General features: G+C 42.3%; 1 protein-coding gene across 10 annotated transcripts; it reads left to right on the top strand.

The window, feature by feature from the left end:
• The first annotated feature begins 4,757 nt into the window (after positions 1 to 4,757).
• Positions 4,758 to 18,045, top strand: LOC122876811 (protein-lysine 6-oxidase). Of its 10 annotated transcripts, none has more exons than XM_044197557.1 (9): positions 4,758 to 5,158; positions 7,243 to 7,329; positions 7,437 to 7,531; positions 13,491 to 13,599; positions 14,149 to 14,280; positions 14,362 to 14,518; positions 15,088 to 15,183; positions 15,493 to 15,608; positions 16,484 to 18,045. In XM_044197557.1, the coding sequence occupies exons 1-9, from the start codon at positions 5,091 to 5,093 to the stop codon at positions 16,488 to 16,490; spliced, it is 867 nt and encodes a 288-aa protein (XP_044053492.1). In that variant the 5' UTR covers positions 4,758 to 5,090; the 3' UTR covers positions 16,491 to 18,045. The 10 variants fall into 10 exon arrangements, with proteins under 10 accessions (XP_044053492.1, XP_044053493.1, XP_044053497.1 ...); XM_044197558.1 differs by having other exon boundaries at positions 4,758 to 5,150; XM_044197560.1 differs by lacking the exon at positions 4,758 to 5,158 and adding an exon at positions 5,197 to 5,755.

Consider the following 18,045-nt stretch of genomic DNA (forward strand, 5'->3'; position numbering starts at 1 on the left):
CCCTTACAAGCAACAAGTGTGCATGACAGTTTGGTTGTGTCCCACTTTCCTTAATAGAGGAAGTGGCTGTAAAGAGTTCACTAAATAGTTGCTTGTGTTATTTACGATTCACACACTAGGTTTTGACGCCCTGACGCCTATAAAGCCAAAAAGCTTAGTGACATGGTGTGACTTAAGGAAAACCTGAATGACAGTTACTTTGAGTTGAGGCTTGCTGTTTTTCGGCTCTGTTTTTTATTGGTATATTGGTTCTGTGGTAAGTCCATAGTTGCTGCGAGTTACACCAAAATCCTCACAGGTTAGTTGGATTACTCTTCTGCAATATTTGACAAATTCAGAATTCAAATAAAATGCATTTTAACAGAAATTTTCTAGGCAACATCCATATTTGAAGCTAATAAGAGACTCAGAGACTCCGATAAATGCAAGTAGCACAAAAACAAAGGCCTGGGACTGTAAGAATTAAAGTTACACGTTCAGATCATCACTCATTCCACCTGCATACTGAATACTGAGACGTCTAATATGTGAACTTTCAAACCTGTTGATAATGATTCAAAGTATGACTGATGAGACATTTTGTGTTTAGTGTGATAGATTAGTTGTAGATCACTAAGCATGTGGAGGAAACGCTGGTCAGAAATGCGCCTTGATGTGAATTGTTTCAAAATATGACCTCAAAATGAATTCCTGGGAGGTTGTTTCATGATCTTTTCATTGTGATTAAGTGACCTTACTTCCTTCTCTTCCAGCTGTTTTAACAGTTGCAACTCACCACATTGCAGTCCAGATAAAAGAATCAGTGCAATGTACAAAATGTACATCAGGAGATACCAAGTGTTCATGAGCTGGACATCAGCAGGGGGCGGCAGAGAGACAGAAACCTTTATCCAAACTGAATCCTGCAGAGAACTTCCACCCTACAGCACGGTTTCTGTGAGATTAGGAAATAAATAACGCCTGGAACAGCTAAAACCAACAGTACCACTGATATATTTGACAGATGACAGACCCTCAAGTGGTTTGGAAGGGATACCAGACCCATTTTCTACTCTGATAGTGAGCAGTCGTACGAACTCTCAAAAAACAAAACATTGTGAATTCTGTTTTAGGGTAGATCTTTCCCTGTTTCCAGGATAAACAATGGCTAATGTGTTCCAGTTTACAACAGGGTTCATGGTGGGTAGGAATGTTCTTGTTACCTGTGCCACCGGTAATAAAACTTTACAGCTAATAAATACTGATACAATTAATACTTTGCATTGATTAAAGCTTTTTTTAGCCAATAGATACGTGAGAACTCCAAAACAAGCTGACAGACACACATTAACATGTTAGCAGCCAGACACAGAGCAACGTGATCATCCCATTGGAGACGGGTTTGTGTCACCTGATGGACGTCAGTCCAGTCTCCAGCAGCTGCTGAGGGAAATATCTGGCTCTTTAGCTGCTAAATGCTCCACTTTCTTCCCCAGCTGCTCTCTGACTGCGTCTGTCTGCTGTTTGCTGCTGGGCAGCTCGTGTACAGCGGCTTTATTAGAGCTTGTCTGATGAAAACAGCTGCTGCTGCTGGAAACACTGAGACTGAACCAGACAGGAAATGTGCCGCAAAACCAAAACTAGGAGCTGAACGAGGCTAAAAAGCTCCGTAGAACTGCAGATATGGTGACAATTAGTTCATCACTACGAGCAACCCTTTCACATTACACAGTTAAGAAAGCATAATCACTTCTCCAATTAAACCTTCATACACATGTATACCTCAGCCCTGCAAACGTCTCTCTGCCAAAGGCCTACTGATTGACCTCAGTAACTCAAACTACCTGTAGCCTATGTAGACTTTGTGAAGTCACACACAACCTGGCAGATAAGCACAAATGTGCATCTTACTTTTACATGAAAATACCATCATTCTCATTGAAACAGCGATGGGAGAGATCTCAGAAAGAATTTACTGACTGTCATGTATTTTTTTTGCGTTGTTTGGTGTCAGGATTATCTTTCTCTTTTGAAAAAGAAGGTATCAGTTACTGTATGAATTGGATAATGATGGTAAGGTGTTACAAAACATTAGCAGGACAGAGCTACTCTGCACCTTTGACAGAACCACACTCGCTGTAATTGTTCTTGGTGGAAGCAAAGCTAAATTTGACAAAGAAACCAAAAGCAGAGCGTTGTTTGCAGACGTGGGCTCAGTGACCGCAGCTTTCATAAGGGTGGTTCAACAGTGGTTCAGGGCCAAAAGGCAAGTCACAAGGAGGTAAACACTGGTCCAGGTTTCATTTTGTAAGTAAAATCTGTTTAATGTTGCTTCAGCTATGAAGAATAAATGGTTGGTTGGATAGAGAGTCTAAAAAAAGCAACACAATGAGTTTTGGACAGCAAAAAAAGAATCTCTAGACGTGTAAGGTTTACACAACACTGGGCGAGGTGACAACAGCTTTTCTAAGTGTTTTTTTCGTGGTGTGATGCTAGAGTGGGCTCAGCCAAACCCAACCTGGCTGTAATTATTGGTGCTGCTCTGCTCGCTGTTGTCCTCCAAAATATGTGAGGAGGTTTGGCCAAGATGAGGATTATTTTTATCTCTTTGGTGTGAACTCTGTCACGTCCACAGATGCAGATGCAGAACCGAGGAGAGCTAAAGTTAAAGCATCTGGTCATTTTTATTAAAGACCATTAATGACAAAAATATTAAGTGATATTAAGTTTTCAGCGTAAGAGACGACAGAATGACCACAATGACTATGATGACCCGATGACGGTGTTTTGATTTAGTGTGAATTGGCTTAGGACATGCTCACTCATTTGGTTTTAATGAAATTCACTATTTTGGCCAAAAAGCCTACTAGCTTTCACTGTGCAGACAGAGTTTAGTTCTTTTGGTCAAATCAGGTTTGGTCATTTCAGACATTTTGAGCTCTCTTTACTGACAAACATTTGCATAGTTTGTTCTGCCAGTTGTTATTTCTGACTGTTGTGTACCTGGAAAACCCATGTTCCAGAAGTTTACTATGGGAGCCGACAACCTTCAGCTTTTTTCATTTTGACGTATTTGAAAACATACATATAAAAATGTAGTTAATGTAAACATTACCTCATTTTTTATGGGCTGAAACTTTATAAAAATCCACATTTTATTAAATTATAAATAAAAAACATCTCGTTGCACCTTAGCCTGTCCTTGCACACAAAGTTTGCCACACAAACTTTAAGAGACACTGTTGCAGAAACTGTCCAAAACTACTTCTCCCTTTTGTTTCCAGCGTATCCTGTAGTAGTATCTGCTATGTAGGTCCTTAGCAGCCGTCACAGCTCCACTGATGAAATGAAACTAGAGAGCACAGGATCAATTCAAGTGACTCTGCATATGAACAGATACGTATGGTACGACTGAAAGAGAGAATGTATTGGAAGATTATATTGGGACCAAGAATAGCGCCCTGTGGAACACCTCAGGTTCATTCTTTTAGGAGGAGGAGGACAGATTAGCTGTTGAGATACAGAATGTCACAGTGGACAAATAAGAAGTTGATCAGCCAAGTGTTGTTTCTATAATGCCAACTCATAGATCTTAAATAAATACAAATTTAACATGGGTGCCACTGTGGAGTTAAAACTCCTTAACCTGACAGAGTGAATGCTTTGTTCTCACTGCTGAGCCACACAGGGCATAGCATGATATGAATGAAGCAAAAGCAACATCACAATCTTTAATCTGTAACTAAATAATACATACAGATAAACTGAGGAATGTTTTGAGACCTCTGTACATGTTGGTCCATAGATAAAGGATTTGGGTTGGGACACGGCTCCATTCATGCAATAAGACTGCTATTGTACTTGGCTGCTGGTAAATGTATTTCGTGCCATTTTAAGACTCCAGAAAATGCTAATTGCTTTGGAATTCAAAAGTCAGGAGGAAATGGGGTAAATTATTGCTGAATGAAGCTTAAATGGTTTTGTAGATTAAACTTTTAATGGTCCATGTTGGGAAATTGGGCCACTGCAGCAGTTAATAAGACAAAAGAACACAAAACAAAAAGGAATAGAAAGAAGTAAATAGGGCTCAAATAACAATCTAACAATTAGCTCTTGTTGTTTTTATGATCACCTTTTCTATAACTAAACAATTAATAATAATGTGATGTAAAAGTAACAATGATTACAGAGAAACAAAATCTGATTGTATTGAGTTGCTTAGGTGATGAGACATAGACATAGAAGTGTTACTTAAAAAACTGCCATAACTGTTCATTGTTTCATTTGGGCATTGACAAGATGTTATGTTTCTCTCGGTGAAGAGGTCCTATGATGTGGTAATTAAGTTTCCTGTCAGATTTAACAATAATATAAGTAATTATATTTTTACATAATGCCATCATTACAGGTGTGTTGATTAAATGATGACTCCTGCGCCACCTGTGGGAGACTCACGTTCTCTCTCGTTTGGTGGGTGTGTCAGAGGTGTTACCCAATCAGCAGCGTTGTGTTTAAACCCTGCCTTATTCAAAAAGTAAATTAAAAAAAAGTAAATTGGATTTTTCCAGACAGGTTTGTGGTGGTTTTGGTGTATCACTTCCTGGTTTATTTTGTAGTAGTCTCCTTCCCTTGTGTGTCTTGTGTTTTTACTTCCTGTCTGTGTTTTCCCTCCAGTTTTGATTGTTGGTCCTCCCTTGATTGTTTGCACCTGTGTCTCGTTGTCTCACCTCCCCTTGGGTATTTAGTCTTGGTCTTTTTCTTTGTTCTGTGTTGGATCATTGTTGTACACATGGTGTTGTTCCTTGCCGAGCCCTTGTCTTCATCCGGCTACTTCACCCTGAGACCGCTTCTTGTCATCTGCTTTTGGGTCCACATACCTGCATATAGCACCTCGCCATACGACAAGGTTTGCATATAGCCTACTTTGACTTCGCTCTACTGGTCCACTGGTTTGGTAAATGCTACTTGAAAGACAAACACTTCTAAGTGGACATAAGTGGGATCTGCACCGTCTGACTGGCTCCTCCACCCATACTGAACACAAGGGAGAAACACATCGTGAATCTGAAAGTTATCTGTGAAGCCACGGAGCCTTATCCATCGGGCAGCAGATGAAGAGGAAGCTGGTCTCCATCACCACAGCAACGTCTGATCACACTTGGACACGTGAGGTGAGCAGGTGAGGGGATGTCTCAAACATTAAAGCAAAAATCAAAAAGACACTGGACAGGAAATACCTCCTCTGGATATTTAATGTACCATGAGTGGACAGAAAAGAGCCAAACACAATCACCAACTACAGAAGCTATACTCCCAGCCCCGCCTCCACAGTTTGATTGACAGGTGATCTCTGGAAAGTAGTGAAACTGCAGAGAAATCTGAGCCACTTGTCATTAATGTTTAATGGAAGGTGTGTGGATCTGTCTTCTAGCAGTTTGACTTCAGGGTTTGAGGTCAGGGGTCAGCTGGTAGATGTGGAGTCAGGTTCTGTTTATAGTGTTTTTATTGAGCCTGGCTTCTATTAGCTTCTGCTGGAGCTGCTTTACAGACACATCAGCAGGAATGAGCTGTTCTCACGGACTGACTGACGGGTGGATGGAGAGATGAGTGACTAGTCATGTACCCATTAAAAGGTTTTAAGCAAAGAAGTGCTACAGAGGAAGGGTTACTTGCTACAAGGGCCGCCGTTTCAACTCAAACCACAGACTTTCTGCAGACGTACATCCCAGAACCTCCGCTGTCTCCGTTCTTTCTGGTGCCGTGGAGGCCTGTAATGGTGAGTGGCATCAGTGGCATGTTTTTCACCTCAGTGAAACATGAAAACTTTTTTGCAATATTTTGGCTTTTTGTATTTTTCCAGAGGATTCCACTCAGGGTTTCTTTATGCACATGTGCGTAAAAGGCTACTGACGGACTAACTACATGAATGACTGGAAAAAATACCTGCGGGACTGATTTACTGACTGACCCCTTTATTCCTAAATAATGGATAAATGATTGTTTCCTTAGTTGTTGTTAAAAGCACACCCATACAGGTGTTTTCACTTATTCTGGCAAACTACACCTCTGGTCAGGTTGAAGGTGGGTGGAGCTATGATGGTAATTACGTGTTGTCACCAGACCAGACAGAGCAGGTGCAACAAAGCTATTCGGTGGGTCTGCTCCATTTCAGTGCGCTGGTGCACCACTTAACACGTAACGGCGAGGGCTGGGAAACTGATCTGTCAGCCAGCGGCAGCAACCACGTAACCATCAGCGTAACGTCGCCCACGGGCCAAAAGCCATGGTAGCTTTCCTCGTTGACAAATAATTGTCAGCATGGACAGCAATGTTCACAATATGATTTTATGCAAGCCTGAATTACGTGCATCAGTTATCTGTCTTATCCACCCCCCTTGACCTGTTTGTGTGGTCGAGGTGGACGTACACGCCGCTATCGCCGCTTGAATTGAGCGGGGCATCCGGCGTATGCGTTGGCTGAGACGCCTTTTTTAAAGTGGTGTGCAGACTCCGCCTACTCGGCGCACCGCAGGCGTACGCCGGCATGGTATTGGTGCGGACCCAGTGAGACGTCAGTCTGTACACTCCCCCACAGTCCTGAGAAGAAGTCTAATCCTCTAATCTGTCAAAATAATTAGAATCACCTGTGTGGGTGTAACATAAGTGTGCAGGGCCTTTAATAAATGACCTCCAATAGACAGTAGAGGATAAACACTTAACAACCACCTGGAAAAGCACCAGCAACCACATACATACACCCAAGTAACCACCCGCCATACCCCTAGCAACTGCCTAAAAAGCCATAGCAACCACTTAGCAAATATTGTAGCAAACCACTTGACAAACAGCTAGCCACCATGTAGAAAACACCACCAATATCTTAGCATCCATATGTTAGTCACCTAGCAACCACCTATGGCCATCTCAAATCTTGTTTTATGTCTCAACATTTAGCAACACATTAGCTAACCTTTTATAAATGTGAAGTGGTAGCTGATGTGAATGCAACGAGCTAGCAACAAGAGATCTCCGGGGCATACACAAAGCTGTAAACACAACTGTAAATCAACTGTAATTAGTTTTGAAATTCGGTGTTGTCTGTCTTTACCAGAGTCACATGAGAAGATGGACATCAGTTTGAAACTGATGGACAGAGCTAGCCTAGCTTAACACAAAAACTGGAAGCAGGGAGAAACAGCCACCAAAAGAAAACATCTACACCTTCCAAGCTGTCTGATTTACATGTTGTATCTTGCTTTCTAGCTTGCTTGTGGGTCTGCTGTGTCATATTCAAGGACCAGTCTTCAAATTTGAAATGGATGGATGGATTTGCAGCTCGCTATCTAACTTGTAAGTAAGACTGCTTTAAACATCTTGAACCGTGCATGCTGTACTTTAACGCATGGTTGGATTTAAGTTCAGTCACGTGCCTCACGCGTCTAATTTGTTGAACGCAGGTGTGGCATTAAGCAGCATCACTGCATCGAGTCTTCAACACCTTTTTATAGACCAGGCTGTGGAGGTTTTCTGTATGGTACTCAACAACACTTAGGTGCATACATTCACTCACATCGTCTCTCTCAAACTCATACAAAGTTGATGTACTGTTTTTGTGGCATTATTACAAATCTCTTCTTTCTTCCATTGTCTTCTACACACACATTGAAGGTGCTGATGATGTTGGCGGTGATGAAGGCAGTGCTGCTGTGACCGGTGTTTCCGTGGCTCTTTACGTGTCCTGTGCGCAGGGGGCCCCTCCAGGCGGCCAGCCCTCATTATGAAGCTGTTTAAAGCGCTCAGATCAGGCCGACACCTGCTTCTCATTGGAAACCGCAGCCGCTGCTGCCTTGTATTCCTGAAAGGGAAGTGCAGAGCGCTGCCTGCCTTTGATCTTTACACAAATGTGTAAAAGAGCTCTTGTTCAGCTTGATCACGTTTTCCTTTAACATAAAGGAATCGGTTCAACTACGCACACGTGTTGCTGCTGCAGGCTAGTTAGCTGCTAGCTGCTGCATGGCTAGCTACTGCTACTGGAGCGTTGGCATTTCTCCTGCTACACAGAGCCCGGGTGGTGAGATCCATGACTGAATTCAAATCAATATCTGGAGTCACATCAAAAGGTGGCGGCAACCACCACAGCTAAACGTTTTAATCTGCAGTTGCTCTAATGGCCACTAGATGCTGACATTGAGAAATTCTCACTGCATTGGTGAATAGGAATATCCCCAAATTCTCTCTACGATGTCAACTGTTTGTTTTGCCGCTTGTTTTGAGCATCCCAAAAGCTAATAAACTAAGCTGGTGACTGTAGCTTAGTATAAAGACTGGAAGCAGGGGGAAACAGCTACACTGTTAATTTGAGAGAACGAAGTCATTTGAGGGGACTTTTTAGTAGTTTGAGGTGATGAAATACTAAACCGAGAGACGAAATTAAAGATACTTAGCACACAAAGTAGTAGCTGGTGGGAATTATTTGAAATTTTGATTGCACAAACTAATACAGAGAACATGCAGCAGAAATCTTCCCCCCTGACATGTACCAGACTCTATTCTGGTAAATCTATTTTCCTTCCCTGAGCTCGATACAAGCAATGACGGATGTGCAGATGCAATTACAGTCGTCACAGTGGACGAAGCAGCTGATAGTGAGCAGATGCTCTTGCTGTTCCTTCAGGGGACAATGAGCAGGTTCATTACAGAACTATGGAAACAAACTCTGCCAAAGTATGTGTCCTGTACATTAAGCAACAGGACAACAAACTGAAAGCAGCATGCTCAGGGTTCCGATCAGTGCTCACAGACAGGGCGTCTCAGGGCGGTCCAACTTATTATGTCTTTAAGCCCTTTTTGATAAGCTGTTTATAATATTTTGTCTTCCCCCTCTACTTCTAAACTTCCGATCTGCACCTCCGTTACTTTAAAGAAGTCTTGAACTCCAAATGTAATTACAATTAAAACTCTTAATAACACTAAGAGTCTGCAGAGTGTGAGGCTGTACTCAGGCACCGTGCTTTGAGCGAAATGCTAATGTCAGCATGCTAACATCCTCACATCCACAGTGACAATGCTAACATGCTGATTAAGCAGGTTTACCGTGTCCACCATCTTAGTTTGTATCATTAGTTTTGCAGGTATTTGGTCATAAACCAAAGTACTGAATCACCAATTCAAATGTTGACCTGATAGTGGCGCTAGAGGAAAAGAGGATCGCCAGAGAGGCAGAATTCATCCTCTGGGGACCCCGAGAGTTTGAACCACATTCATCCAGTAGTTGTTGAGACTGTTTTATAGTTTCTCTTTGTATTCTGTAGTTTGGGATGGAAGATGAAAGGAAAAAAATAAAAGTTTGTCTTCTAGGCTGCTAAAGTCCACTGAAGAAGATGCCTGACCTGTAACTTACTGGTAGATGCATATGGAAATATGACCTGTGTAAAGTAGCTCAAATAGATCGGCTTAAAGGGAAACTGTGTGTGTGTGTGTGTGTGTGTGTTTCATGTTCTTATATCCTGGTGGGAACTTTAACCTGAATGCACACTAACCCATGGGGACACGTGTCCCCACAGGTAGAGACTGCTGTTTGAGGGTTAAGACTTGGTTTTAGGGCACAGGTTACAGTTAGGTTAGGGTAAGGGGCTAGGGAAAGCATTATGTCAATGGATAGTGAAACAAACGTGTGTGTGTGTGTGTGTGTGCGTGTGTGTGTGTGTGTGTGCGTGCGTGACTTGCAGCATGTGGGTGGCAGGTTGCGTGTTTTACGGTGTTCTGAGGAGGAAACTTCTCAGTCGGTAAGTGCTTCAGTTTCAGCTTTTTTAAAGCATCCTGAGTGCTCAGCGGGGCAGAGGGCGTCGTTTCTCCAATAAAACCACACAAAAGCATCTTGAATGGATTGGACTGTAACTGAACAACGTTTCATGCACATGTACAGTAGCTACAGAGGCCACAGGTTTAATACCACACACCTGACAGATACCCTTTGGTCAGTGCTGAACAGTGAAAAAAACTTAGAGCAAATAGAAAATGATGAAGATCATGGAACAGTTAGACTACTTGCAAGAAAAGAGAGTAATGAATAACCTAAAAGAACTGGACCATATTGAACAGGGTAAACCTCTTGGGACCCTGGGAGCCTTTTATCCAGTGTGGACCCTCAGGATGTAGTTCTGACTCCCAGTTCTTCAGTCAGAGAGCAGCTCTGACCACAGACATGATAAGACTGAGACAGGACAGTTATTGCTCTAATTACACCTAACAATGGGTCAGAGCTTAGAGTTCAGAGAGAAAGAAGCTGCAGTCCAGAGCCTGGTGCGTCTTTCATTTAGTTTGAGCACATTAACAACGAATCCTTGTCCAACTCGTTCTGTGATTTCCTTCCATCCACTGGTTCCAGTTCTTCTGCAAGAAAATCAGTCTGCAGAGATGTGAAGCTTTCTGCCGGTTCAATCCATCACTGTCACCTTTTTAGTGAGTTTATTTTCAGTTAGTTCATTTATCATTCTGCATTCTGAAACCTCTCCATGTTGGTGCATTCAAGACGCTCTGACATCAACCTTTTCAGATCAAGGGATCGGGACTTCGTTCCAAACAGTCGCCTCTTTCTGTCACTTTGTGCAAAGACGCCAAATGCAGCTGTAACAAAGCCGGCGTTCCTAAGCTGCTGCCGCCGTTTGGGTTTGGCTGGAATGTAAACTGTAATTGTGTGAGGCCTGAAAAATACGAAATAAAAGCCTCAGCAAAAAACATCAGTTTCAACTCAGTTCTCAGGACACCGTGAAACCACCGGGCCATGACAGCAGATCCTTCTTTCAAAGACCTGAAGGGGGTCGATCCTGCTTTTGCCTTCTCCTAAAGTCGACCCGAACGCTGAACGTGATCGGTATCTTGGATTGGCTTCTTGTCCTTTCTTAAAACCTCAGAGGAGCCAAATCAGTTTATTTGTATTATAAACGTATTTTAAAAACACTTTTACCCAAGGCAAGAATTTTCTATTTTTATGCATCAGTGTGTTTTGTATGATCTCTTTTGTGCACTTTGAAAAGTTCTGCAGATGCAGTTTACATGCACACAAATGTCAGTCTCTGGTTGTTGAGTCGTTGAACCAGGTAACAGCAAATGAGTCAAAGGCCACATCCAAGACCAGCTACCAAACCTCTCTCTCCCAGTTCAGTGGGCTTTATTGGCATCATGGGAAACAGATGTAAACGTTGCCAGAGCACGTGTGAAATTAAAACATACATGAACAGAAGAATTGTGATATTAAAATATATACAGATAAGTAAGCTGGGATGATGATAACTTGCAGTTACAATACAAAAAGTGAGAACTAAGCGTGTGTGTGTGTGTGTGTGTGTGTGTGTCCTCAGGTTGTGGCATGTTGATATACAGTATACAGGGCTGCCCCCCCCCCAGCAGCAGCAGCAGCAGCTGAGGTTACACAGTTGAGAGAAACTCTTCAGATCAGCGGCTGCGTGTGTGTGGGAGGAAGACAGTACTTTATTTTTCGCGGATTATTAAAAATAGAATCGTTTCTTTTGAGTCATGAAGGAACTCTGCCGTGCCGCCTTGCTGCTGTCTTTTGCACATTTCTGTTTCCTCTGTAGTTTTCTGGACGGGGCGCGCGCTCAGGAGGCTGCAGGTGATGATGAAGACGCGCTCCGGCGGGGGTTGACATGGCAGCATAACGGCCAGGTTTTTAGCATCCTGAGCCGCGGATCTCAGTACCGGCCGTCCGGCAGGAGGCAGACCGGGTCGCCCCGCCGCGATAACCCTGTGGTCGTCGTCAGCAGCGGGAACGACACGGTCCCCGCCGCGTCCCGGGGCTCCCCGCGGGTCCCCGCCGCCAGCAGCGCTGCGCAATTGCGCGCGACCATGCGGCAGCAGCCGCCGCCGCCCGGCCGCGACGGAGACTCTGTCCCGGCCGGACGGGAGGACATGATGGTCGGAGACGATCCGTACAACCCGTACAAGGCTTCTAACTATTATCCCTATTATAACTACTACAACTCGTACTACAGACCCAGAGCCAGGACTCAGCCCCGGCACGGATACGGAACCAGCTACCACCAGAACGGTACGGAAACAAGCGGTTACTCTCTGTCGTTGAGCTTCTTTTCAGTTCCTCTCATCCTCAAAAAGAAGAGAAAAGAAAACTGGCCTAAAGTGACCTCACAGGCTGAGCAACAAGCCGTTTAACTGAGGCCCAGGTTAATGCATGAAAATAATCTAAACTAATGTTATTTGCTCATTATTATCTATATAATTTTGCATGTTCAGTAAAGTTGTGGTTCGCTTCTTGCTGTTAAACAAAGCTGGTTAGTTTGTCCTCCATTAAAGTGTAAAAGGTCACGAGTCTGGGATCTTTCATGTCCATTTAAAGGAAGACAGATCTCTCAGTGTTTACATGCCTGTCATTAACTGCATCTGCGTCCTGATGGTTGGCCCATTTCACTTTGATCATTTGAGGTGAAGAAACCTTACTCTGATATAAGGAATAAAGCAGGGCCACTTTGTAATGTGGCTCCTACTGAGCTGATACTCTGCTGTGAGGACTGCAGCCTGTGCTTTGTCCTCAGAGTGAGCACTGGCTGAACTGAGGTAAAACCAGGAGCCACATTTCAAAGGGCCACACCCCTTCGCCTGTGATGTCATATGGATGTACAGATACATATCTGCCTGCAAGGTTTAACTCAGGGCAAACATGTCCTTTTTTAAATGCATGTAGCTGTGGGTCCCAAAGTCAGATCACACCACGAGAATAAAGTAAAACATAAAGTGAATCCTAAAACAAAGCAGCCTTTTAAAGGAACTGACTGTTTGTCACTTGTTTTGATTCTGAAGGCAGAACAGGCTCCATAGGAGTTCCCGAGCATGGCTGATGTACTCGGCGTCTCTATTCTTAAGAAGCTACTTTGTGTCCTGTCTGACTCTGAATCGTCACGATGCTAACTAACCAACACTAAGGGCTCTGACTCACCAAGCTGAACAAAAAGAAGAGCAACAGAGGAGGAGGAAGTATTCTGATCCTTCACCACGCTGTGAAAACACTCCCCGACAAGTGAAAGTCCTGCAGTCAAACCTCCCTGAAGTAAAAGTATAGAAGTGTTATCAGCTCACTGTGCAGTAAAACGCTCCTGTCAGTGTTTTATTATATCTGATGTTTCTGGATTCATATTCGGAGGGGAGTTTGGGGAGTTTCATCTGCAGCAATGCATCATGGTCTATAAGATCATGATGTGTTTGCAGCGTCGCCATCCTGTGAGAACCACGTATCAGAGAAACAGCCTGTTTTCAGCTCTGTGACGATGCGTTCTCCAGCTGATCCGAGGGGGGGTTAAAGAGTTTATTCAGCTTCAGGAGGAGGAGAGTTTCCTCAGCACATGAAGGAAACTCTTCATCCTTCAGCTCATCTCAAACATTCACAATCACCACATTTGGAGATACATGGTTTTCAGAGAGCTCCCTCTCACTGACTGGCTCCATAATTGCTGTAATCTGTGTTGTCGTCCTGTTCGTAGGTCTCCCTGATCTGGTTCCTGATCCGTACTACATCCAGATCGCCACCTACGTCCAGAGAATGCCCATGTACAACCTCCGCTGTGCTGCTGAGGAGAACTGCCTCGCCTCGTAAGATAACCAGATACTGAATGGGATGATGCACGCTGGACTGCAGCTTGACCTTAGATGGAGGAACGTTGTAGAGTTTGACCAAGTGTGAAGTGCTAACTGTGAAAAACCAATGTTTGCCGCTTCCTGAACGTGTTACTTTGTGAGACTTTTGAAAACATTGTCATCGAACATCATTCATCCGGTTTTGCTGAATGATCCAGTATCGATAGGATTGCACCAACATACTGTATCACTGCTATCAGCTGACATCAATACACTCCACTATATTTTTAACTGAATGAAACTTTAATATCTTAGTCAAATTAGCAGCAGAAAAAATACTTTTTAATACTTTTTTTAAAAAGCACTTAATGAAAAAAAGCTTAATCTGTCTGGTATCGCCCACAGGCCTCTGGTACTTTCCTATAAATGTTGCTTTTTACATTTGGTTACATTCAGGTCCCGGTTGATTTGATTTTGATTGAACCTTATTAAAAGTGTTTGCTCCTCTCCTCTCCGCTCATCCCCTCTCCTCTCCTTGCTTCCTCACCTCTCCTCCTCCTCCAGTTCCTCTAGTTACTCTCAGGATTACGACACCAGAGTTTTGCTGAGGTTTCCTCAGAGGGTGAAGAACCAGGGAACAGCCGACTTCCTGCCCAGTAAACCTCGATATGCCTGGGAGTGGCACAGCTGCCATAAGTACGTAGCTAGTAGAAGCTAGCAGTAGAGTCTTTTGTGAAATGAACTGCTGTGTAAACTTCCTGTCTTTGTGGTGTTCAGTCACTTCCACAGCATGGACGAGTTCAGCCTGTACGAGCTGCTGGACGTCCACACGCAGAGTCAGGTCGCTGAGGGTCACAAGGCAAGCTTCTGTCTGGAGGACACTTCCTGTGACCCGGGATACTACCGCCGCTTCGCCTGCACCTCACACACTCAGGTACACACACACACACACACCTCTGCTGAGGTCATCTGGAGTCACTTTATTGACCTGCATTAATTTCTTGGAGGCTTATTAACCTATGAATACAGAAACCATTTTGGCATACACTGAACAAAACACTGGGGGTATCAGTGTTGTTGCCCTTAGACATGTTAACGCTAATCAACTGGTTTCAAATTTAAAAACTGGTCCCCAAATATGACACAGGAGATACACGGGGAAAGGAATAAAGCGCACATTTTAAAATGTTATTTATGCTTGTAGATAAATCATAATATTTAAGTTATAAGAAGGCCAGACTCTCTATAGTTGACAGGATGTATAACTGTATAAAACTATTTGGTATATTTATTTGATCATTTCCAATAAATTTGTTTAGTACAGAGATGTGATTAGCCTAGCTGTATGATACATTAATACATACAATAAAAAGTAAGACTAAGGCCAAAATGTTTTCAAATATCAATAAAAACGTAATAAATAAGCTTGTGAACATTTAGTTATGAACATATTCAGTGTAGTGGAGTGTGTTAGTTGTTTTTTGTGTGTGTGTGTGTGTACAGGGTTTGAGTCCAGGTTGTTATGACACCTACAACGCCGACATTGACTGTCAGTGGATCGACATCACTGACGTCTCTCCTGGAAAATACATCCTCAAGGTCTGTTAGCTCCTGAGCGTTCACTGGGGCGAAGTCACTGGTTTTTATTTCCAGAGATAAGTTGTGTATTCCCATTCACTTTAAAACATTTGGGGTGTTTTTTGAAAGTAAACTCACTAGAGCACGAAATGTGGATTAATCCACTGCTGAAAATCGTCCCCAACAAGTGAGCAATGTTTGATTTCAACTACAGTGCTGTTTTAGGAAATTACTGAGCCTATATAAAAATGAAATAACACCAAACTAATGAGTTGGTGGCCTCTTGTGCTAATGACTGCTTGTATGTTTAATGTTGTGTTGTCCTGGCAGGTGACAGTCAACCCCAGGCAGCAGGTTCCAGAGTCCAACTTTAACAACAACGTGGTTCGCTGTGACGTCCAGTACACCGGCACCGCCGCTCACGTCTCTGGATGCACCATGACATCGTAGGAAACACTTTCTTCTTCTCTTATTCATTTGAGCTTTATTGCAGCTTTACTATTTTTGCAAAGACGAGGGAGTGTCAATGATTGTGACCAATCAATTCAGCTTCTCCTCACAGATGAAAGATTTTATATTGTTTTATTAAATAACATTTTTTAACATACTTATTATTCAGATTTGTGAATATGAGGATGACAATTAAAATTCATGCAATTCAGACATAATCTGGTTGCACTCTTCTGTAACATCACTCGGTTCTGGCTGGTTGATATCACAGTTCAGAGATCTTTTTTTTGTCTTCACTTCACATTTAATGAAATAGGTTAAAAGTTGTCAGAATTTAAAGATAAGATCAAATTCGTGGACAAGTCTTCACCTGAATTTTTGATTTTCAACCCTTTCACCTTAAACCTTCAGAGTAAAGTGCCACCCATCTTTAAGGTTCACGTGTGTGAAATTCAATGGGAGTTTTTGAATCGGCGTGGCTCTTTCCAAAAGCTAGAGACAGGAGAAACAAACTCTTCAATCTGTGATTTTACAGGGATGTAAAAGCAGCAGCTGTTCCCCTGACAGTATATGGGCCCCAAAAAAACCTTTCATAGCAAACACAGCAGTCCTACATCTCAGAGACCCCTGTACGGTCTATTATATATTCAGGGGTCTGTTCTTTAGAAAACAGCTGTGAATATTCATCTGGATGAGCACGGCGATGAGAATACCTGCAACTTCCTTAAACTTGTGGTTCCTTTAATTGTGACGGAAAAGCGAGAACAGAGTAGATTTTCAGCCTGAAACAACAGCACCGAACATTATCTGTCTTTAATGATCGATACTTTCTCTCCGTGCTTTGATTGTGTTGTTCTTTTGCTTCTTGCAGCTACTGAGATGAAATCTGCAATATGAGCTACAGAAACGGCTACAGAAGAATGAAGCTTGAAGTTACATGTAATTTAAATAATTCAGTTATAACCAGATTAAATAACAAAAACTGGATTACTCACTAACAAGTTTTTCAAATTACTGGCGCAGGTATTCGTGTCAGTATTAATGGATGTGGGTTAATGCACCACGGTTAAGTACATTCATCTTTACTTTCTGGACTAAGTTTCGAGGTTCTGGATTGGGTTGCACCAGCTATTTGTAAATCCATGATTAAGTCTGTGTTCAAAGTCTTTTCTGAGATCTTAATAAATATTACCTAGTTTCAAATCAGTGATGTACTTTTTCAAGGAAGGAAATGTCTGGTCTAGTAACGACTTTAGAGATCTGTAAATCGTTTGCTAGGAAACATCTGTAGCAGCGTCCAATCAAAAGCCATCTATGCAAACTGTAACATCACCAGCTGTAACCTAACTTCCAAAAATCCATTTTAGGGGGCCAAATATATTAAAGTACCTGCCAATCCGTTGTAAATGTAGGTCAATCTTTGCTTTCTTTAGTGTACATGGAGAAGTTCGTGGGTTTCACGGTTTGTAGCATTAATGAAGTTTAGAATGTGAAACATCTGATTGCACAACTTCACCAACAGAGTAATTGGTCATTCAGTAACATTATTTAACATCATCGGCATAACGTTTACTGATTTGAGGACTGTATTCTTTTGTAAGATAGATTTAAAATCGTTTTTATCAATAATAAACAGCATTTTGATCAGACACCCTTTTTAATTATAAAACAATCACACACATGGCCAGAGGGCAGGGGTAAAGATGAATTTGTTAGTTATAAAGCTTTCAGCCTTTATATTTGTTCTTTTCCCCTTTTGATGAATTTTTCTCATTGTGTGTTTTAATGTTTTCAGAACGCATCTGGAGATATTATTTTCTGATCTTAATCTCTGATCTCACCGAGCTGACAAACCACTTTCTAAGGATCACAGAATAATAATTTTGTGATCACAAATAGAAAGTTACTTACATGCATGTTCTCCCTGGGCTTCCGTAGACTTCTTTTATACTATATGTGATATAACTGGCATTTTAATGTTAATTTAATGTTTTGAATATGAGAAATTGCACATTGACAGTTTCTGGACATTTTCAGAGAAAAGTGACCACAGCAGTTTCTGTTTTAAACTTCTTATAAGGTTTTATTTCACTAGTGGTGTTTTTGTGTTCATTATTGGTGCTGTAGAGTAGATCTTTGAGTTTTGGTGCTAAAGGTGGTTTTCACTTTGTGACATTTTGTGTCCGCAAACTGATTTGAACTAAAAATACTCAGCAGATGGACACAAAATGAGCTGCTGGAGGTCAGACTTACAAACTCGTGTGTGTGTTTCTGTTGGTGAGCGCTGTATCGAGTGTGTATACAGAGTACACAGGGTGTAACCACCTGTAACCACACATCCCTGCAGAGCTGTATATATAAGAGCTCACATCTCATGTTATTAACCTGCATTACTGCTTCTTATCACATTAATAAAGTTTGCTTGAATGTGAA

Source organism: Siniperca chuatsi, linkage group LG5, assembly GCF_020085105.1.
Source record: "Siniperca chuatsi isolate FFG_IHB_CAS linkage group LG5, ASM2008510v1, whole genome shotgun sequence".
Classification (NCBI taxonomy): Eukaryota; Metazoa; Chordata; class Actinopteri; order Centrarchiformes; family Sinipercidae; genus Siniperca; species Siniperca chuatsi.

Coding starts and splice junctions, on each gene's coding strand:
- LOC122876811 (XM_044197556.1), top strand. CDS start 5,091: ATGAAGAGGAAGCTGGTCTCCATCACCACAGCAACGTCTGATCACACT. Junction 12,047..13,490: donor AACCAGCTACCACCAGAACG/GTACGGAAACAA, acceptor TCCTGTTCGTAG/GTCTCCCTGATCTGGTTCCT. Junction 14,519..15,087: donor CCTGCACCTCACACACTCAG/GTACACACACAC, acceptor GTGTGTGTACAG/GGTTTGAGTCCAGGTTGTTA.